Raw genomic sequence first — 20,293 nt, forward strand, 5'->3', positions numbered from 1 at the left:
CTCCTTTGTCATGAATTAGTTGACTGCATGCACCTGGGTTTGTTTTTGGGCTCTCTCTTCTGTTCCATTGATATGTATGTTTGTTTTTGTACCAGCGCCATACTATTTAATAGTTTTCAGTTCAGTTCAGTTGCTCAGTCGTGTCCTACTTTTTGTGACCCCATAGACTGCAGCACGCCAGGCCTCCCTGTTCGTCACCAACTCCCAGAGTTTACTCAAACTCATGTCCATTGAAGTTGAACATAATTTAGGATCAGTGTTTAGGGTCAGCAAGCATTCTCTTTTCTTTTGTTACCTAGTATAACTGTTGTGCTGTTCTGATTCGTTTCCTTTTTAGATGGTTTCTCCCTACTACTAGGAAATTTTTATTTAATCTTCATTATTTTAATATTTTATAGTGGTTTTTATTTGTTCAGTATTATTAAATGTACTGGATACTTAGTGAACTGGGCCCTTTCCATCTGGAAATTAGAGTCTAACTCTGGGAAATTTCTTCATTTATTTCTTTATTTTTTCTCTTGTTTTCTGTTTTTCTTTTTCTGGAACTCCTCATTTGTAGGATTTTGAACCTGCTATATTTCTTTCTGTTCTCTCTCATTTTGTTAAACTTTCTGAGATACTTCTGGTCCTTTTGTTGCCTATTTTATTTTGAGAATTAAATAATTTCTATAGTTCTTCTGGTTCTGATCCTTTTTTATATATAGCAAATTGTTCTTGATTTACTGATACTATATCTGAAGAATTCTCTCTGAGGATACTAACTTGAGAGTTCCCTTTTTTTTTTTTTTTTAAGTTCTCTTCTGCTTTTTTGCATTATTGCTCTTTCTTCCAGATCCATATTTTCTTCCTTTCATTTTGGAGGCATTCCTCAAATATATTGTGATCTTTAATTGTCCATTTATACTTAAGAGAGGGAGACAGTGAAACTGATGGGGTGCTGTTTATGTGTGTGGAGGGGGGCTCATCAGTTGTCAGACTTTGCTGTAGGAGATAGGCCAGAGGATCGTCTGCTAATGCTAAGTGAAGTCACCGAGTCGTGTCCGACTCTTTGCGACCCCGTGGACTGTAGCCCACCAGGCTCCTCTGTCCATAGGATTCTCCAGGCAAGAATACTGGAGTGGGTTGCATATAGCAGGGGATCCTCAAACTCAGGCATTTAGAGACAGTTCAAACCCAGGGAATGGCTGATCGATGGTTTAGAACATGGATTTTAATTTACATCATTTTAGCCGCAAGTCTTACCTAATCTTTTCCCCAGCATCCCTGGCATCTGAGAATCCTGACCCTCCCTGGGTTTCTGTGGGCAAGCCAGCCCCATTTTGATCCCAGCACTCTAAACTGCAGCTCCATGTGTTACCACTCATGTTTGTTCTTTGTCGTCCAGAGTTTAAAAACAAAATTCTCATCTGCCGGCGGCCCCTTCTCTCTGTTTATAGTGAGTTTATGCGTTTTTAAATTCCCTGTGATGACTCTGTGTCAGCTTAACTGGGCTGAAGTACATTTCCCAGAGTTCTTTTGCTTCTGTGTTTCTGGTTAGGGTGGGTCACAGGGTGCGGGGGATTTTGTATCTAAGATGAAATATTTATCCCTGGACAACCAACAACTTTCTAACCATTTCCCCAGAAAAGATTATAAAGTCTCTGTTTTTTTTTTTTTTGTTTTTGGGGATAAATGGACTTCGTTCTCCCTATCTGGCTCACATCCCCTCTTTGATAGTCTGTGACTGAAATTCTGAGATGTAAAGCTAGCTAGTACTAATACATGGAGAAGGAAATGGCAACCCACTCCAGTGTTCTTGCCTGGAGAATCCCAGGGACGGGGGCGCCTGGTGGGCTGCCATCTATGGAGTCGCACAGAGTCAGACACGACTGAAGCGACTTAGCAACAGCAGCAGTCCTAATACATTTTATGTTAGATGATTAGGAAGAAGAATCAATCAGAAATATCTGACTAATGAATATGTATATATCGAAACATTTCATAGCAAATGTTAAGGAAGAACTACTCTATCACAGCCCATATTTCTGCAACTGGTCATGTAATTTCAATTGGTGTTTATAACTACCTTCTTTCTCTACTTAATCCATATTCTCTTTGCTCTCAGCGAGCTCCTCAGCTTGTCCAGGTCCCCTGCCTGGTGAAGTGTCCCAAACGTTCATTCTTGAAAGGTCTAAGGTATTCTCAGCCCTGCCTGGATTGAGTAATTGTAGTTTTGTCTTGACTTTAGTCATAGGACATAGAAAGTAGTAAGGAGTGTCCTGGAGGATCTCCTCCATTCCAGACATACCCTCACCCTCATTGTATAAAAAGTACCCAATTTCCCCTTGAAAGACAGTATTACTCACCCCAGCCAGTACAGTAATAACTCCCTTCTTTGCCTGTCGATTCAGAACCCGAAGTGGCCAGATGGCAGTCTGAACTGAAGCTTTAATAGAGTCATTGTTGTGTCCCCCGATAGAGGCATTCCTCCCTTTGAAACTAAGACTTCCAGATCAGCAAAGCCTAATGTCACAGGGATAGGAAGTCAATATTTTGCTGAAACTGAATTTATTACTCTCATTTATTTCCCTAACAAATGAGAGAAAAACCCTTCTATTTCTCTTTAGAGGCATGAAAGGCATTACTGTCAGCTCAGCCAGAAACCCTGGAACCATCGTAGTTCTTCCTTTTCCAGTATTTTAAATTGCACCTGTTAGAAGATTTATCAGCTTTACCGTCCTTCACATCTCTCACTTTTATCTCCTTTTCATCCTCATATCAGTTACTGTCTTAGAACAGACTTCACCTTCACTTACTTAGACTGTAGAGACAGTGTACCGTCAACTTTTCCCACTGATCCAACTGCTACTTTTCTGCTGGAGCAGTCTTTTAAAATAAGATATTTAGTGTTTCTGAGTGCTTAAGGTGATTTCTAACTCTTTGTGCAAGCTCAGTCACTTCAGTCATGTCCAACTCTGCGACCCCATGGACACTACAGTCCACGGGGGTTCTCGCATGGCAAGAATACTGGAGTGGATTGCCATGCCCTCCTCCAGGGGATCTTCCTACGTCTCTTTTGTCTCCTGCATTGGCAGGCGGGTTCTTTAGCACCCATGCCACCTGGGAGGCCCTCTAACTCCTTACCCAGCTGAATTAATTCATCTGTTACAACAGAGATCCAAAGTCACATGGCTTTAACAAGTTGGAGGTTTGTTCTCTTTTAGGACTTATGTGGTGACGCTACGGTGTCAAGAATCCAGATTCCTTCTCATTTGTTACTTTACCATCTCTTAGTATGTGGTCCATATCTACATGGTTCAGGATGCCCTACCACCGTATCAGAGCCAGCATGAAAAAGAGAATATGGTGAAGAGAAGAATGTGTTCTTCCCTTTAAGTTTACCACCCAGAAGGATGTGTAAATCATTTTCACTCTCAGCTCATTGGCCAGAACATGGCTGCAAGTTCTCCCTGCAAGAGAGTTTGGGAAAGAGAGTCTTTAGTCTGGCTATCCTTATGTCTTGCTAAAAATGGAGAGGTTCCATTACAGTGGGAAGAATGGAAATGCATACTGGAGGAGTACCGGTAGTCTGTGGCCCCGAGGTGCACAGGATCTCCTGGAAACTGGCCCTGGCCTGTCCCTTTGCCTATCTCTCAGTGTGCTGCTTTCCCGCTCCTTCTCTCCCGGCTGTCCTAGACTTCGTCTCCTCTTTCCTTCAGCCGTGCCAGACTGTGTGCACTTCCAAACGTGCTATGCTGGTATGTTTCTCTGCTTTTCCTCATAGTACTTCCTTAGCCTGGGATGTCCTTGCCACCCACTTGCATCATCTCCAGTCCTCTCTGTTAGCCTGGTCTCTGAGAATTTGTTTCTCAAGAGTTAACTAAAGCATCTTCTGTTATAGAAAGCCTTTACTGGACCGCACTACCTTCACTCTCGTAGAATTGACCATTCTCTCCTCTGTTATCATTACATGCAGATAGATGTTAGTCGTTGCATCTTTTGTCAGTTATTTACACTTAGATTCTTTCTCTTCAGTTGTAAGCCCTTTGAGGACAAAGAACACATTTTATTCTTGTATCTCTTGGATTTAGCGTAGTACTTGATAGAGGATATATGCTAAATATTTATCAAATGTGCAAGTGGGTCCATAGCAGAATATCTTGGTCCGGATTTTTGAATGTTGGGGCATGCTTATAGGACATAGCTGGCTGCTGTTTTTAAACTTTTGTCAGTCAAGATGATAATGTTAGCTCCAACAGTATTTATACTCATCCTATGTTACGTTGCTAATTGTTTCATTTTTAGTTTTTAGTTATAATTTAACTAAAAGTACTCTCAGATTTAGCTATGGGACTTTTTTTTTTCCCCTGTTTGAAATGAGTGGACTTTTCTGTCTATTAAGGTACAATATTAATCATTGCTTTTTAACAATTTAGTATATCAGTGACTTGCTGCAGGAGATTTGTCCTGAGACCTTCTGAGCTCTGCCACCTTAAGATTAATGGTTCTAAGATATTGGTATCTCAGGATTTGTTTAATGACTAGCAGTCATTTTTGTAAAAAAAATTCTAAGGCAAGATTGCCTTAAATATTTTTACATGGAAAAAAATTTTTTTTTGCTTTACTGTCTTGAGTAATATCTTTTGTTTTACTTGTAGATTTGATGGTCCTCGAAGATTTGAGGATTTAGGGTCAAGGTGTGAAGGACCGAGACCCAAAGGGCCTCGTTTTGAAGGAAATCGCCCCGATGGGCCAAGACCCAGATATGAAGGTCACCCAGCAGAGGGCACTAAAAGCAAATGGGGAATGATTCCCCGGGGGCCAGCATCTCAGTTCTATATTACCCCCAATACATCCCTCAGTCCTCGACAGAGTGGACCACAGTGGAAAGGCCCCAAACCAACTTTTGGACAGCAACATCAGCAGCAGCCTAAGTCACAAGCAGAACCAGGAAACAAAGAACCATTAGCAGACACCAGTAGTAACCAGCAGAAGAATTTTAAAATGCAATCAGCTACATTTCCCATTGCTGCAGATGTAAAGGATGCCAAGGCGGCTCAGTCAAATGAGAATCTAAGCGACTCTCAGCAAGAGCCACCTAAAAGCGAAGTCTCGGAAGGGCCCATAGAGCCTTCTGATTGGGACCAGAATTCTCAAAGTATGGAGACTCAAATGGACAAAGCCCAAGCTGTTACTCAGCCTGTACCCCTTGCAAATAAAGCTGTACCTTCTCAATCTACTTTTCCCTCAAAAACAGGGGGGATGGAGGGAGGAACAGCAGTAGCAACATCATCATCACTAACTGCAGATAATGATTTTAAACCTTTGGGTATTGGTCTGCCCCATTCAGAAAACAACCAAGATAAAGGGCTACCTCGGCCAGATAACAGAGACAATAGGTTAGAAGGCAATCAAGGCAGCAGCTCATCTTACAGAGGTCCTGGGCAAAGCAGAATGGAAGACACACGGGATAAAGGACTAGTCAGTAGGGATCGAGGCCAGGCAATCAGCCACGGCCCAGGGTTGGTCAAGCAAGAAGACTTTCGTGATAAAATGATGGGTAGAAGAGAAGACAGCCGAGAGAAGATGAGCAGAGGAGAAGGCAGCCGGGACAGAGGGCTGGTGAGGCCAGGAAGCAGTCGGGAGAAAGTGCCAGGTGGTCTGCAAGGCAGCCAGGACAGAGGTAGAGCTGGCAGCCGGGAAAGGGGACCACCCCGGAGGGCTGGCAGTCAGGAGAGAGGACCCCCTCGAAGACCTGGGAGTAGAGAGAGAATGCCACCCCGAAGAGCTGGGAGCAGGGAGAGGGGACTACCTCGAGGGCCAGGTGGTCGGGAGAGGGGTCTGGGAAGACCAGAATTTGGTCGTGACAGAGGTCCATTTAGACCAGAACCAGGAGACGGTGGGGAAAAAATGTATCCGTATCACCGAGATGAGCCTCCTAGGGCTCCTTGGAACCACGGAGAAGAGAGAGGGCACGAAGAGTTCCCATTAGATGGTAGAAATGCTCCAATGGAACGAGAAAGACTTGATGATTGGGATAGAGAGAGATACTGGAGAGAATGTGAACATGACTATCAAGATGATACTCTAGATCCGTATAACAGAGAGGACAGGTTTTCAGCCCCATCTCGATCTCATGATGGAGATAGACGAGGCCCTTGGTGGGATGATTGGGAGAGAGATCAGGATATGGACGAGGACTACAACAGGGAAATGGACAGGGACATGGACAGGGATGTGGACCGCATCGGAAGACCTATGGATATGTATGATAGAAATTTGGATAATGAGTGGGACAGAGATTATGGGAGACCACTGGATGAACAAGAATCGCAGTTTCGTGAACGAGATATTCCATCTCTTCCACCTTTACCACCCCTCCCACCTCTCCCACCTATGGATAGATACCGGGATGATAGATGGAGAGAAGAAAGAAACCGAGACCATGGGTATGACCGAGATTTCCGTGATAGGGGTGAGTTGAGGATCCGAGAGTATCCAGAAAGAGGAGATACCTGGCGGGAAAAGCGAGATTATATTCCTGACAGAATGGACTGGGAAAGAGAACGATTATCAGACAGATGGTACCCATCTGATGTGGATAGACATTCCCCCATGGCGGAACATATGCCCTCACATCATTCTTCTGAAATGATGGGGTCGGATGCAAACTTAGACTCTGACCAAGGCCTTGGAGGGGTAATGGTTCTCAGTCAGAGGCAGCATGAAATCATTCTGAAAGCTGCACAAGAACTGAAAATGCTTCGGTAAGTTGACTACTTAAGATCATTTCTTCTAGAACAAGCCACATGCATACTGCTCTTTTTAAAACTATGTGATATATTTGAATGGAATCATTTTACTTCAAGTTCTAACCACATAATTTTAATTTCTAGTCATTGAGTGCTGTTTTAGGGTAGGATGGGTATTTAGGAACTGTGTTAATTATAAACTTAGGTTCTGAAAAAGGAAAATTTGGTAGCCATTCTTGACTTTTATAGATATGCTGTTGACACGTCATGCCTGTGATTATGTCAAGTTCAGACTTCAACTCTCCGGTACTCTGGGTTTCACAGAGCTCATATGTAAAACCCTTTATTTCCCCCTCTCTGTTACTAGATCTGATAGACTTCATATTTACTAATCTTTGATATAACTTCAGAAAGTGGTGGAAGGACTTACATTTTTTCTCTTTTGAAGCTAAGAATGGTTTACCTGGAAGCAGACTCAGATTTGTCTAACCATTGATTCTTTTGGGAATGTTTTATCTTTCATTATAACCAGAAGCAGCTATCTCTGCTTGAGGTTGTTACTTGTTTCTATATAATCAAATATTTTCTTTGTGAAATGGAGAATAGAACTTAGATTTCTTGATTAACAATCACCTGTGTATAGGTATAGGTAACACTTCCCATTAGTAGCAGTAATGATAAAGGTTAACATTTACTGCACATTTGCTATATACCAGGGACTGTACTAAGTGCTTTGTATGTATTGATTCATGTAATCCGTATACCAACTATATCTTGAGAGAAGAATTTAGGAGTCACTAACAGATTACAATGAGAAATTACTTTTTGAATAATTTCTTAGGAATTAGCAAAGTTTTGCAAAAATAAACTAATGGTTAGTTTTTTATATATTCTAGTGTATTGGGTTTCTTTCATTTTTCAATTCTGGTCTATATTTGTGGATTATGCCAATTAAAATTATAGTTGAAGCTTTATGACTGGGAAAGTATGATGAGGAAAAATACATATAAAATGAAAGATGCCTCAGGCAACACAACAAATTTCTGTGGTCTACAGAAGATACGCTTTAAGGGATTTGACTTTTCCAGATTGCTCATGAAGATGTAGAAAGCATGTTATGGAACACTTAACTTCTACTATTTTCACTTTTAAATTATGGATACCTTTAACACCTACTGTGTGCTGGTACTGTACTGATAATTTACTACGTTATTGTCTCAATCCTCCTTTTTTCAAATCCTTATCTCAAAGGACTGCAAAGATAAGTAGTAGTATTCTCGCTTCACTAAGACTCAAGAGAGTACCACTTGGCTACTAGAATTGGTAAACCTAGAATATGAAGTCTGTCCAACTCTAAAGTCTTTTTTGTTCATGGAGAACACTAAGCTGATTGATGTTACTCAGCTACCAAGGTTTCTTTCCTTTTTGAAATTTCCTTTTCATCCATTATTGCTTTGTATAGAAGTGCTGGATAAGAATTACTTCATCATTCCTTTTTAAAAGCTCTTTCTAGGCCACATAATTAAACAAAATATGTGAAGTGATGGACAATAATGGTCACAGTTGATACAAGTCAGCCATGTTGTGTCAGGAAAGTCATAATATGAGTTACATGAGGCAGAAAGTCATCTTTTTCTTACATTTGACCCTTACTTTGTGTTCACTTGGTCATTACACTTTGAAAAATGGTAGGAAGAAAATCGTAAAAGGTCTGAAGAGGTTGTGGTAGGTGTTGTATGTGTTTATTGTGGGTATAAGACAAAGTGAAAGGAATTTGACCAGCCATTTAAAGAGAATCTTGAAGAGTTACCTAATTACTCTTTAGGAACATGAAGTGTTGTTTTTAAAGGTATAGGCTAACGGTTGTTCTCACCGTATACAAGAGGGGCCTTAAACTAAAATGCCTACAAGAACCAGATAGGTAACTAAAATGAGTGCAAGCGGGGCCAGTATAACTCTACTGAGTGTGAGGATTGTAGCAAAGCGCTGCATCTAAGGAGGGTAGCCACCACTCCACGGCTGCTTGCTTGCATGTGGGAGTGTAGGCCCAGTGTTTCCAAATTGCTTTAAAGTTTGAATTTATATTGAAAAATATGTATTTTTTTGCTTTGGAAATAGTGTCAACTAGCACGGATTTTTAAAACTGATAATGAAAGTCAAATTGTAAAAAGCCTTTTTGTGTATCCGTATATATCCAAATACATTTGGCCCATGTGCCACCATTTTTTCAACCACTTATCTAAAGACTATTGAACAAAAAAAAATCAGCAAGAGATTTTGGTTGGATGAATGAAAAACATGACAAGTAGGTGAGATACTAAAATAGACTAAAGAGGCAGGTTCTAGAATTGATCCCTTCTGGGTCTTCAATAACATCATTATTTATAGGTTGTAGATAACTGATAAGTTAGCTCGTAAAGACAAAAAAGTATTACCCTGGAGATGTTTTATGGGTACTGTAGAGAGTTTGAAACAAGGTTTTTAGTTTCCTTTTTTGTTTTTTGATATTAATTATGGTTATTTAGGAATGGAGAACACATGCCTTAAATACAACGGTAATTTTATTTGTTTACAGAGAACAGAAAGAACAGCTTCAAAAGATGAAAGACTATGGTTCTGAGCCACAAATGCCTGACCATCTACCACCCCAGGATTCAAGATTGCAGAATACACCTTCAAGACCTGGATTGTATCCGGTATGGGAAAATAATATACTCAGAAAAATGAAATGGTTCTTACTTTGTATGTTTGTGTGTCGTTTGATTTTTTTGTTGTTGTTGTTTTACAGTAAGTATAATTTTCCTCTGTAAAAAATCAAAATTTTGGAAAAGTGAAAAACACTAATGGTAATGGACTTTTGAGAATGTTACAAGTATGGTCGCAAGTGTGACAGAAATACTTTTCCCCTTACAGTTTAAGTACACCGAGCCCATCCGAACTGTGTATATGGCTCTGTGTTCATAAAATTGTAGAATTTTCTTGGTAATCCTTCTTGTTCAAATAGTCCTGTTTTTCATCTGGACAGCGCAAGGATTCCCTGTGAGCCCTGCTCATGTGAGCTTCCTAGTCTCCCTACCTCTTCAGACTACTAGTCCTTAGCTAAGGGAAGGGATAGAACATGATGCCCCAGTTCAGGCAGTGAAGTTATGTTAAAGACTCACGTGATTACGTTCTCTGCCAGAACCCTTATTGTCCTGTATTTTGATTGTTTGTTTTCTTGTCTCTCTTGCCTTCTGTCTTATTTTGCCTATTCTTTATAAGGATAGGAACTATGTCTTTTATATTTGTATCTCTTAGCAAACAGTAGAAGCTCTAGATTATAAATCCACGTTTCTGCTTTATTTACTTGATAAATCATAAGCATTTTAATGTTTTGCTACATGCTTTATATTTTTGATGCATAATAGTTTATTAAAACTATTCTGTTTCTGTTAGACCTTTGTTTCTAGTCTTTTATTAATGCAATGTTAATGAATGTCTGTATCAGATTCATAATAGTTTTAGTATTTTTTATTGAAGTATAGTTGATTTACAATCTTGTGTTAATTTGTGCTGTATAGCAAAGTGATTCATATATATATGTATGTATATATGTGTATATAAATGTATACACATATATACATACATTTTAAAACTTTCCTTTGTGTTGTGGTTTGTCCTGGGATATTGAGTAGTTCTCTGTGCTGTACAGTAGTACCTTGTTGCTTACCCATCCTGTATATAAGTTTACATCTGCATTCTTTGTTTCTACAAACCACAGTGCATTATGCTTCAAATTCTTATTTTAGGTATCTTCTTAAAAGTACTTTTAAATTCCTAAAGTGGATCCTTTTAATGACTAAAGAACAAGGACATTTTTCATGATTCCTGTAATGCAGCCAACAGCTCTCTAAAGCTATGTTGTAGCCTTGCAATCATCAGCTACTTAATATTTTTGGTAGATTGAATGGTTTAATAAAATGTTACAATATGTTTGGTAGTTTTGATAATTAGTGAACATAAATATTTTCCAATATTTGTTAATTACATTTCTTGTAAAAAAAATCCTATTTTTGTTATCTGTTTGACTCTTCAGGTTTTTCTTATGAATTTATGGTATAGATATTAATCCTTTCTAATGTAGCTGTAGGGGTGTTTTGCTTTTCACAAATGTATGTGTTGCTGTCACTGGGTACTATGAAGAAAACACTTTTTACTTATAGTCCAAAGAGTTCCTAAGATATGCATAGCATGTCTGGACAGCTGTGCTCCGGATACGGTAGCTTTGTCATATAAAGGCATTTTCTAACACAGTTGAAAGTGTCATAATCTAAAATTTATCTTTAGGTAGTAGTCGTTTGTCTTTAACTCTAGCCTGTATTGGCCTCTTGTTAAATAATATTCCTAACATACTAGCCAAAATGTAATTTTGCTACTCAAAATGTTTGTTTTTAAAGCCCAGCCTGTGTATGAGTAAATATGTAAGTAATGTGCATTATTGACTTTCCAAGGCCTGAAGTGAAACACATAACTAAATGGATAAAGAGTATTCAAATCAGAGATTACTTGCAAAGATTAAAATAAAATTTGACAATTGGGTTTCAGTATTAAGTAGATAGGACCTGTCTGCCCAGAGATTCTACTATTTCCATAATACACATTTCAGTTGACATCCGGTGCTTGTCAGAGAGAATACTCAATGTCCATTTGGTTTCTTTGTTTTGTCGTTTCCCGTCACTGATGTCGTGTGTTGCCACAGACAGCTACTGTCAACCAGGTGAACTGGATAGAAGTGAGGGAGCTAGCTAGAGTTTGTTTCTCTCGCTGGAAGTTCACTATTTTTGTGGAGGAGATAGGTCACTAGAGTGGAAAGAGAGTTTATAGCAGAGATTCTTAAACCAACTGGTGAATATGAGAATTACACATGGAGGTTTAGTTTTGTTTATTTTAAACCAATGCCAGAACCTCTTTCACAGAATTTCAGTAGGTTTGAGGTCAGCCAATTCAAATTGACTACCACCCTAAATTTTCTGGAAGAAGAAAAAGAGGGTGGTTCATTGCAGAGTGAGAGAGGAGGGTTTTAAGGGCAGTTTTTTTTTCCCCCTGTTTTAAAACCAACCTAATTGAGGTATAATTTACATACATCTAATTTGTCCATTTTAAAGTGTGTAATTCAGTGATACTTAGTAAATTTACTGAGTTGTGCAGCCATCACCATAACCCAGTTGTGTAACATTTTCATCACCCCAGTAAGATCCCTTGTGCTAGTTTGCAGTTAATCCTCGTTCCTACCCCAGGTCCCAGGCAAGAGCTAATCTACATTTTCCAAAGTGGCTGCGCCATTTTACATTCTTACTGGAAGTCCTAAGTGTCTTCATGTTTCTTTACATCCTTGCCATCATTTGTTATTGCCTGTTTTATCAATTATAGCCATTCTATTGGGTATGAAATAGTACTTCATTGTGGTTTTAATTTGCATTTATCTAATGACTAATGATGTTAAATTAAGCATATTTTCATGGGCGTATTGGCCATTCATACATCTTCTTTGGAAAAATATATGCAAATCTTATGGTCATATTTTTTGATTGTCTTATAAAAAATTTTTATATTCTCAATAAAAATATTCTCCTTTATCAGATATGCAATTTGCATATAGTGTCTCCCTGATGGTGTATTTTAAAGTACAGAAAGTTTTGAAGTTTGAATAAGTTCAATGGAGTGAGAGCCAGATATCTACTGATATGTGAACGTATGATGGTATGCTCCTTCATTGAGCCATTTGCCCTGTTCTCCAGCCTCCAGGGTCCTACAGACCACCGCCTCCTATGGGTAAGCCACCAGGTTCAATTGTAAGACCGCCTGCTCCACCAGCAAGATCATCTGTTCCTGTGACCAGGCCGCCTATCCCAATACCGCCACCGCCACCCCCTCCTCCTCCTCCACCACCTCCTCCTCCAGTGATAAAGCCACAGACTTCAGCTGTGGAACAAGAACGCTGGGATGAAGATTCTTTCTATGGCCTCTGGGATACAAATGATGAGCAGGGACTGAATTCGGAATTTAAATCTGAACCTGCAACAATGCCATCTGCTCCAGTGTTACCACCCCCACCTGTTCACCCTTCCATCCCTCCTCCTGGCCCAATGCCTATGGGTATGCCACCCATGTCCAAACCACCACCAGTGCAGCAGACTGTTGATTATGGCCATGGCCGAGGTAAGTAAAAATGGCAAACTTGTATTTGGGATTCTAGAGGAATTGTTAGCTTCAACTTTGGCTTCCTTAAGCTTCACTCTTAGGGTGTTTTTATCCTTGTTTTTGTTTACCAGACATATCCACTAATAAAGTTGAACAGATACCCTATGGAGAAAGAATAACTCTGCGTCCAGATCCACTACCTGAAAGATCAACTTTTGAAACAGGTAGAGGTCCCAGGGAGATCAGTATTTTTCAACCTTTTTGAACCTGTTTATCATATGATTTTCCTTTTGGTAAGATTATCTGGGCCTCCCTTTAGTATAGCTAAAGTATTCATAAGTTGAATTTAGGGCAGCAATTTATATTAGTTCTAAATTTAGATTTGTACTTTTCTGCTTTTATTTCAGAAAAAAGGCATGTAATTCTTAACTTTAATTGTTTTTCCAGAGCATGCAGGCCAACGAGATCGTTATGATAGAGACAGAGATCGTGAGCCTTATTTTGATCGTCAAAGCAATGTCATGGCAGATCATCGAGATTTCAAAAGGGATCGGGAGACACATAGAGATCGAGACCGGGATCGTGGTGTTATTGACTATGACCGGGATCGATTTGACAGAGAACGCCGACCTAGAGATGATAGGTATGCCAAAATATCTTTGCTGGGTGTGCAAATTACTATATACTTAAGTTCAGCAAAAGTTAAGTGTAGTTAAGGGAAATTTAGTAAATGATGTATTTTTCTCAGGCATGTGTGTGTATAATTTGGAGAGGGAAGAATACCAATTTTCAGGAGACTTGATTCTTGAGTTTTACAAGCTTGAATTTCAGTGAGTTAAATGGGAGATGGAGAAAGGAAAGAGTATTGTCAACAAAGTTGTAGTCTTTCCTTAGTTAATAGGTAAACGGTTAATTTTTGCTGTTGTGAGCTCTGTGGATGTGTGTGTGCAAGGCAGATCTAAATGGAAAAGCAAAAATATAAATATTGACTATGAATGGTAACTACCCATAGAGAAAATTGGGTATATAGTGGTGTTGCATTATAAGAGACTGCCATATGTTTTTTATTTACCAAAGCACTTCCTGTTAAACTTTCTAGGACACAGTCATATCGAGACAAAAAAGACCATTCTTCATCCAGAAGAGGAGGGTTTGATAGGCCTTCCTATGATCGCAAGTCTGACCGACCAGCCTATGAAGGACCATCCATGTTTGGAGGTAAATTAGTGCCTTACTAACAATAAAGATGCTGAGAATTGAAAACTACAGGAGATGCTTTTGATTGTAGCTGTGGGTTTAAACTTTCAGAGTGAAATACACTCACAGGTTTCTCAGAGATGGCAACAGTATCACCAAAAAGAGTCATGTAATTGATGAAATAAAATGTAAATTGCTTTTTTTACATTATTAAAGAAATTTTGGAAGACAGAAACAAAATCACTTATAATCCCACCACCTACCTACCATACCACAGCCGTTGTAATTTTGTATATTTCCTCTCATTCTCTCTTCACATACATATTAATGAAGTTGTAAACAAAGTCTGCATACAGTTTCTTTATTGTGCTTATTCTCATTGATACTATACTCTATACATTTTTCTGTATGTAAATCTATTATATTAATGGCTCTATGATAGTTCATCAAGTGAATAAGGTGTAAGACTCTTATTTTTGAACACTTAGATTGCTTTTAGTTTTTCACTGTTATAAATTAGACTTAAACTAGAAATTCATACCTATTTATATGAATAAGTTTTCCTAAGCTGGTGACTCGTTCTCATATATATTAACATATATATATATATACATATATATATATATATATACACACACATATATATATTAGGAGGAGTGGAGAGCATTAAAATTTTATAAATAGTTTTCTTGTTCAACTGCTGGCATCCTAGGAGAACGAAGAAGTTACCCAGAGGAGCGAATGCCCCTGCCAGCTCCTTCAATAAGCCACCAGCCACCTCCAGCTCCACGGGTTGAGAAGAAACCCGAATCTAAGAATGTGGATGATATTTTGAAACCACCTGGCCGAGAGAGCAGACCTGAGAGAGTGAGTCCTATGTGATTGACTAGTTTTATTGCAAATCAGAAGGTGATGAGAGATCTTTTTAGTATCCTGAACAGAATTTCTATACTTTTCTGTGACATGGTATTTTTTTTTTAACTTTTCAAAATTTATTTTATTGGAGTATAGTTGATATGCAAGGTTGTGTTAATTTCTTCTGTATAGCAAAGTGATTCAGTTACATGTATAGATACATATTTTCATATTTTCCATTATGGTTTAATCACAGGATACTGAACATAGTCCTCTGTGCTATACAGTAGGACCTTATTGTTTATCTCGTCTATTTATAATAGTTTGCATCTGCTAATCCCAGACTTCAATCTATCTTCCCCCATTCCCTACCTGGGCAACCACAGGTCTGTTCTCTATGTATGTGTGTCTGTTTCTGTACTGTAGGTAAATTCATTTGTGTCATATTTTAGATGCCACACATAAGTCATATAATAATGGTATTTCTTTATCTTTCTGACTTACTTCACTTAGTAATAGTCTCTAGGTCCATCCATGACATCATTTCATTTTTCATAGCTGAGTAGTGCTCCGTTGTGTGTATGTATCTTCTTTATCCATCCATCCATCATTGAACACTTAGGTTGTTGCCATGTGTGACATAGTATTAACATCAGATTCAGGGACTCTTACCATCTCCAAATCATCGTAAAATCTCATAAACTGCCTACCCTTTAGAATCTAAGAAATTAGAGCTTAATTGCTTGGCAAAAAGAAAGTGTTGATTATCCTTTAATTAAAAAAATTTTTTTAAGTGTTGAAAATTATAAAAAATAATTAAGAACTCAATTAATGCACTTTGAAGAAGGGAAAAGAGGATTTGGTCTTATGGCATGTGGAACTTAAAAGGAAGAATTAGGAGAACTTGGGTTAGTTTAGACTTACTTTCCTGGTGACCTCCGTATATATATACATATATATATAGATACATAGATATCTATATATATATACACACACATTCTTACATTTATCCTGTGTTGCAAAATAATTAGATTCCATTTAAATAAACTGATACTGGGATTTCTATCAGAGGTTTGACTCCATGCATGTATGTATTGTCACTGTTTTAAAGTCTAATTTTATCTGTTATTGGTATAGTTACTGTAGCTTTCCTGTGGTTGCTGATAACCTTTTTCCATCCTTTTAATTTAAATCTATTTGTGTCTTTCAATCTGAGATATGTTCCTTATAGATAGCATATAGTTTAGATCATGTTTTTTAGCAGTCTGATAATTTTTGCTTCTTAATTGGATTGCTTAAATCCATTCATGTATAATGTTATTCATGTAGATGGCTCAAGTGCCCTGTGGTTAGGATTCGGTGATTTTGACTGCTGTGGCCCAGGTTCAGTCCCTGGTTGGGGAACTGAGGTCCTTTAAGCCACACGGCAGGGCCACCAAAAAAAAGAGATATGGATGGCTTAATTCCATTCCTGGCTTGCTCAGCTGTGTTGAAATACAGTTGGTTTTTGTATATTGATTGTATATTGCTCAACATTGCTGAACTCATTTGTTGGTTCTAATAGATTTTTAGTGGATTCCTTGGAAGTTTTCCTGTATGTGAGATGATATAATCTTGCAGATGGAGATAATTTTACTTCTTACTTTTCAGTCTGGATGCCTCTTTTCTTTTTCTTGCCTAGTTGTTCAGTGTTGAATCGATATGGTAAGAGTGGGCATTCTTGTTTTATTCCTGAACTTAGAAAGAAAACTTTCACTCTTTCACCATTAAGTACTGTGTTAGCTGTGCATTTTCATTTGATGTCCTTTATCAGGTTGAGGAGGTTCCCTTCCATTTCTAATTTGGTAAATGTTCTTATCATGAAAGGATGTTGGATTTTGTTAAATGCTTTCTCTGCATTGGGATTTTTTTGCTTTTTATTGTATTGATATAATGTATTATTACATTAACAGATTTTAGATATTAATTGGTATCTCTAGGAGAAATCCTACTTGGTCATGTTGTGTAATTCTTTTTATATGTTGCTGGATTCAATTTGGTAATATTTTATTGTGAAGTTTTATATCCATATTCGTAAGAGATACCTAATTTTCTTGTGATGTCTTTGTCTGGTTTTGGTATCAGATTATATGCTGGTTTGAAATACTGGCCTCATAAAATAAGTTGTTAATTGTTCCTTCCTATTCTTTTTTTTTTTTTTTTTCTGAAAGTGTTTGTGAAGAGTTGATATTTTTCTTTAAATGTTTGTTGGAATTCAGTGAGGAAGCCATCTGGGCCTGGATGTTTCTTGTTGGCAGTATTTTGACTGTTAATTAAGTCTCTTCACTTGTCATAGGTTTGTTCAGGTTATCTGTTCTTCTTGAGATCATTTCAGTAGCTTATGTGTCTCTTAAGAATTTGTCCATTTTGTCTGAGTTATCTAGTTTGTTGGTATGCAGTTGTTCATAGTAGTCCTTTATAACCCTTTTAAAATTTTTGTAAGGTTGGCACTCATGTCCTCTCTTTTTTTCTGATTCTAGTAATTTGAATCCTATCTCTTTTTTCTCAGTTTCTCTAAAGGTTTGTCAATTTTGTTGCTCTTTTCAGACAACTACCTTTTGGTTCCATTGATTTTTCTTTAATTTTCTGTTCTCTATTTTAATAACCTCTGCTCTAATATTATTTCCTTCCTTCTTCTTGCTTTACGTTTAGTTTGTTCTTCCATTTTCTTATGTTGTGTCTTCATTTTTATTAATCTCAAAGTATTTTTTAATTGTTGTTTTGATTTCTTCTTTGATCTATTGGTTATTTAAGAGTATGGTGTTTCATTTTTACATGCTTGTGCATTTCCCAAACTTTTAAATTTCTTTCCATTGTGGTCAGGGGTATGCTTTGTATTATTCCTGTCCTCTCAAATGTATTAAGGTTTATTTCATGGCCTATGGTATGGTCTCTCCTGGAGAATATTAGGTCATTGTTAACGCTAAGATCAATTCATTGTGGGGAAAAAAAAAAAAACTAAGTGATTTTTTTTTTAAATGTATTTCAGATTGTTGTTATAATGAGAGGATTACCAGGCAGTGGAAAGACACATGTTGCAAAACTTATTCGAGTGAGTATGGAAAAGTGAAAGCATCACTTGCTTTTGTTAGCCGCTTGCCTTCTTAACAAGCAGCGTGATGTTGACACAGGTATTTCCTGTTTGTTCTGCTCTAGTTGGCCCATCTGGCAGGTGCTGTCTCATTTTGATCTGCTTAGACAGATACTTTTGCCCCAGCTTGATTTGAAACCACAAGAAGATTGCGTGGTATTTAGCCATAAGAAAAAACTTTGTGCACATTTATTAATTTATTCCATAAATTCTCTTTAACTTTCTTGAATATCTGATTTTTAGGATAAGGAGGTAGAATTCGGAGGACCTGCACCCAGAGTTCTAAGCCTGGATGATTACTTCATCACTGAAGTAGAAAAAGAAGAAAAAGATCCAGATTCTGGAAAGAAAGTGAAAAAGAAGGTATGGTATATTCCTCCCAGATTACATCCTAATTCATAAATAGTATTGAAAGCATGTTCAGAGAGAAATTATTGACTTTTTTGAACACAAACGTTAGGCTCAGGTGTGAAGGAAAAGACTACACCTGAGAAAGAAGGAAAGTTGTCTTTATCCAAATGCTAACCAGGGAAGAGATGTAAGGTGATCCTGCTTTTGCTAACTGTGCATCTCTTTTGTGGGGAATCTTAGGTAATGGAATATGAATATGAAGCTGAAATGGAGGAAACCTACCGTACCAGCATGTTCAAAACTTTCAAAAAGACTCTAGATGATGGCTTTTTCCCTTTCATCATCCTGGACGCCATCAATGACAGAGTTAGACATTTTGACCAGTTTTGGAGTGCAGCAAAAACCAAGGGATTTGAGGTATAGATTTAAAAGAACTTCAGAATATTTTGTATTATCAAGTAAGCCTTGCCTTTGTTTGCTTAATCATTATTCATTTCTTCTTAGGTATATTTGGCTGAAATGAGTGCAGATAACCAGACTTGTGGCAAGAGGAATATTCATGGACGAAAGCTTAAAGAAATAAATAAGGTGATTATTATTATTATTTTATTTTTTTTTAAGAAAGCATAGAGGGCATAGCATGGTCTCTTGGTCTTTCTTTGAGTAGCTTCCAGAGATAACTTGAGTTCCTGAATCTCTCAATTAGATGGCTGATCACTGGGAAGCTGCACCTCGTCATATGATGCGTCTGGACATTCGTTCTTTGTTGCAAGATGCCGCTATTGAAGAGGTGAGTGTACTTTGGCTCAAAAGCAGCGCAGAAGCCACCTTTTTCTCCGTTTTTACTTTGAAAAAATTTTAAATTACAGAAAAGCTGCATGGTTAGTATAAGAACACCTGCATGACTTTCATTGAGATTCACTGATTGTTAATATTTTGTCACATTTTTCCCTTAGATTTCTTCTGTTTCTTCTTGTTGTTACCGTTAGTACTATTCCTATTACTGTGAAACCATTTGAGAGTAAAAATGCAGACCTCATAAACCCTTATCCCCTAAATATTTCAGAAGATACCTCCCAAGAGCAAGGGCATTCTCTTACAGAAGTAGAAATCTCAGTTAACAAATTCAAGAAATTTAGCATTTGATAAGATCCTGTATTAGGTAATATAAATTTCCTGAATTCTTTCATGTACAGACCATATTCACATTTCGCCAGTTGTTTCTGTAATGTGCTGTATAGCAGTTTCTTAAAATCCAGGATCCAATCCTTTAAAAAATGGTTTCTCAGCTATGTCACAGTCATGAAAGACAAAGAAATCTTAAAGCATATTGGTCAGTTAACTGTTTTGTTAGCGCCCCTCATTGTGGGTTTGTCATGATTAGCTTTAAGTTAAACGTTAGCAGGAATGCTACATAAGTGACGTGTTCTTAGTGCATCATATCAGGAGTCATATGATGTCAACTTATTTTGTTATTGTTGATTAAAATGTTGATCACTTGGTTTTGGTGATATCTTCAAAGTTTTCTACATTTTCTCTTTGTAAGAAGTGATCTGTAGGGAGATACTTTGAAACTGTTAATATCCTGTTCCCTGACAGATTTTCATAGATTGATAATTCTTATCTAAATCTATTATTTGGTAGAAATAAATCTTTATCATGGAAAAGGAGAGATCTTTCTCTTTTAATCAGTTATATACCTCTGCTTTATTTGACTTCTTCCTGTGAATGAGAGTTATCGATATTCAGTGTTTCCACTGTATTTTTATGTGTTTTTGCCTCCCATGCCACTTGTCAACCCATTTCCTTCTGACTCCTGTCCCAGCCATTCTCTAGAGACTGTCTCACC

The 20,293-nt window shown here is 37.8% G+C and overlaps 1 protein-coding gene across 2 annotated transcripts in view; it reads left to right on the top strand.

Annotated features, from left to right (window-relative positions):
* YLPM1 (YLP motif containing 1) overlaps positions 1–20,293 on the top strand; it is a 62,426-nt gene that overhangs the window by 26,909 nt on the left and 15,224 nt on the right. For both annotated transcript variants that reach the window (XR_006270123.1, XM_043472552.1), the window contains exons 5-16: positions 4,638–6,746; positions 9,307–9,427; positions 12,509–12,929; positions 13,043–13,135; positions 13,359–13,554; positions 14,011–14,129; positions 14,821–14,975; positions 17,992–18,054; positions 18,337–18,456; positions 18,685–18,861; positions 18,949–19,032; positions 19,151–19,234. Coding sequence is in view for 1 of the 2 variants with exons in the window: in XM_043472552.1 (XP_043328487.1) it covers positions 4,638–6,746; positions 9,307–9,427; positions 12,509–12,929; positions 13,043–13,135; positions 13,359–13,554; positions 14,011–14,129; positions 14,821–14,975; positions 17,992–18,054; positions 18,337–18,456; positions 18,685–18,861; positions 18,949–19,032; positions 19,151–19,234 (3,742 nt within the window). In the remaining variant the exon portion in view is untranslated. The remainder of the gene's footprint in view (positions 1–4,637; positions 6,747–9,306; positions 9,428–12,508; positions 12,930–13,042; positions 13,136–13,358; positions 13,555–14,010; positions 14,130–14,820; positions 14,976–17,991; positions 18,055–18,336; positions 18,457–18,684; positions 18,862–18,948; positions 19,033–19,150; positions 19,235–20,293) is intronic.

Source organism: Cervus canadensis, chromosome 6, assembly GCF_019320065.1.
Source record: "Cervus canadensis isolate Bull #8, Minnesota chromosome 6, ASM1932006v1, whole genome shotgun sequence".
NCBI classification, from domain to species: Eukaryota; Metazoa; Chordata; class Mammalia; order Artiodactyla; family Cervidae; genus Cervus; species Cervus canadensis.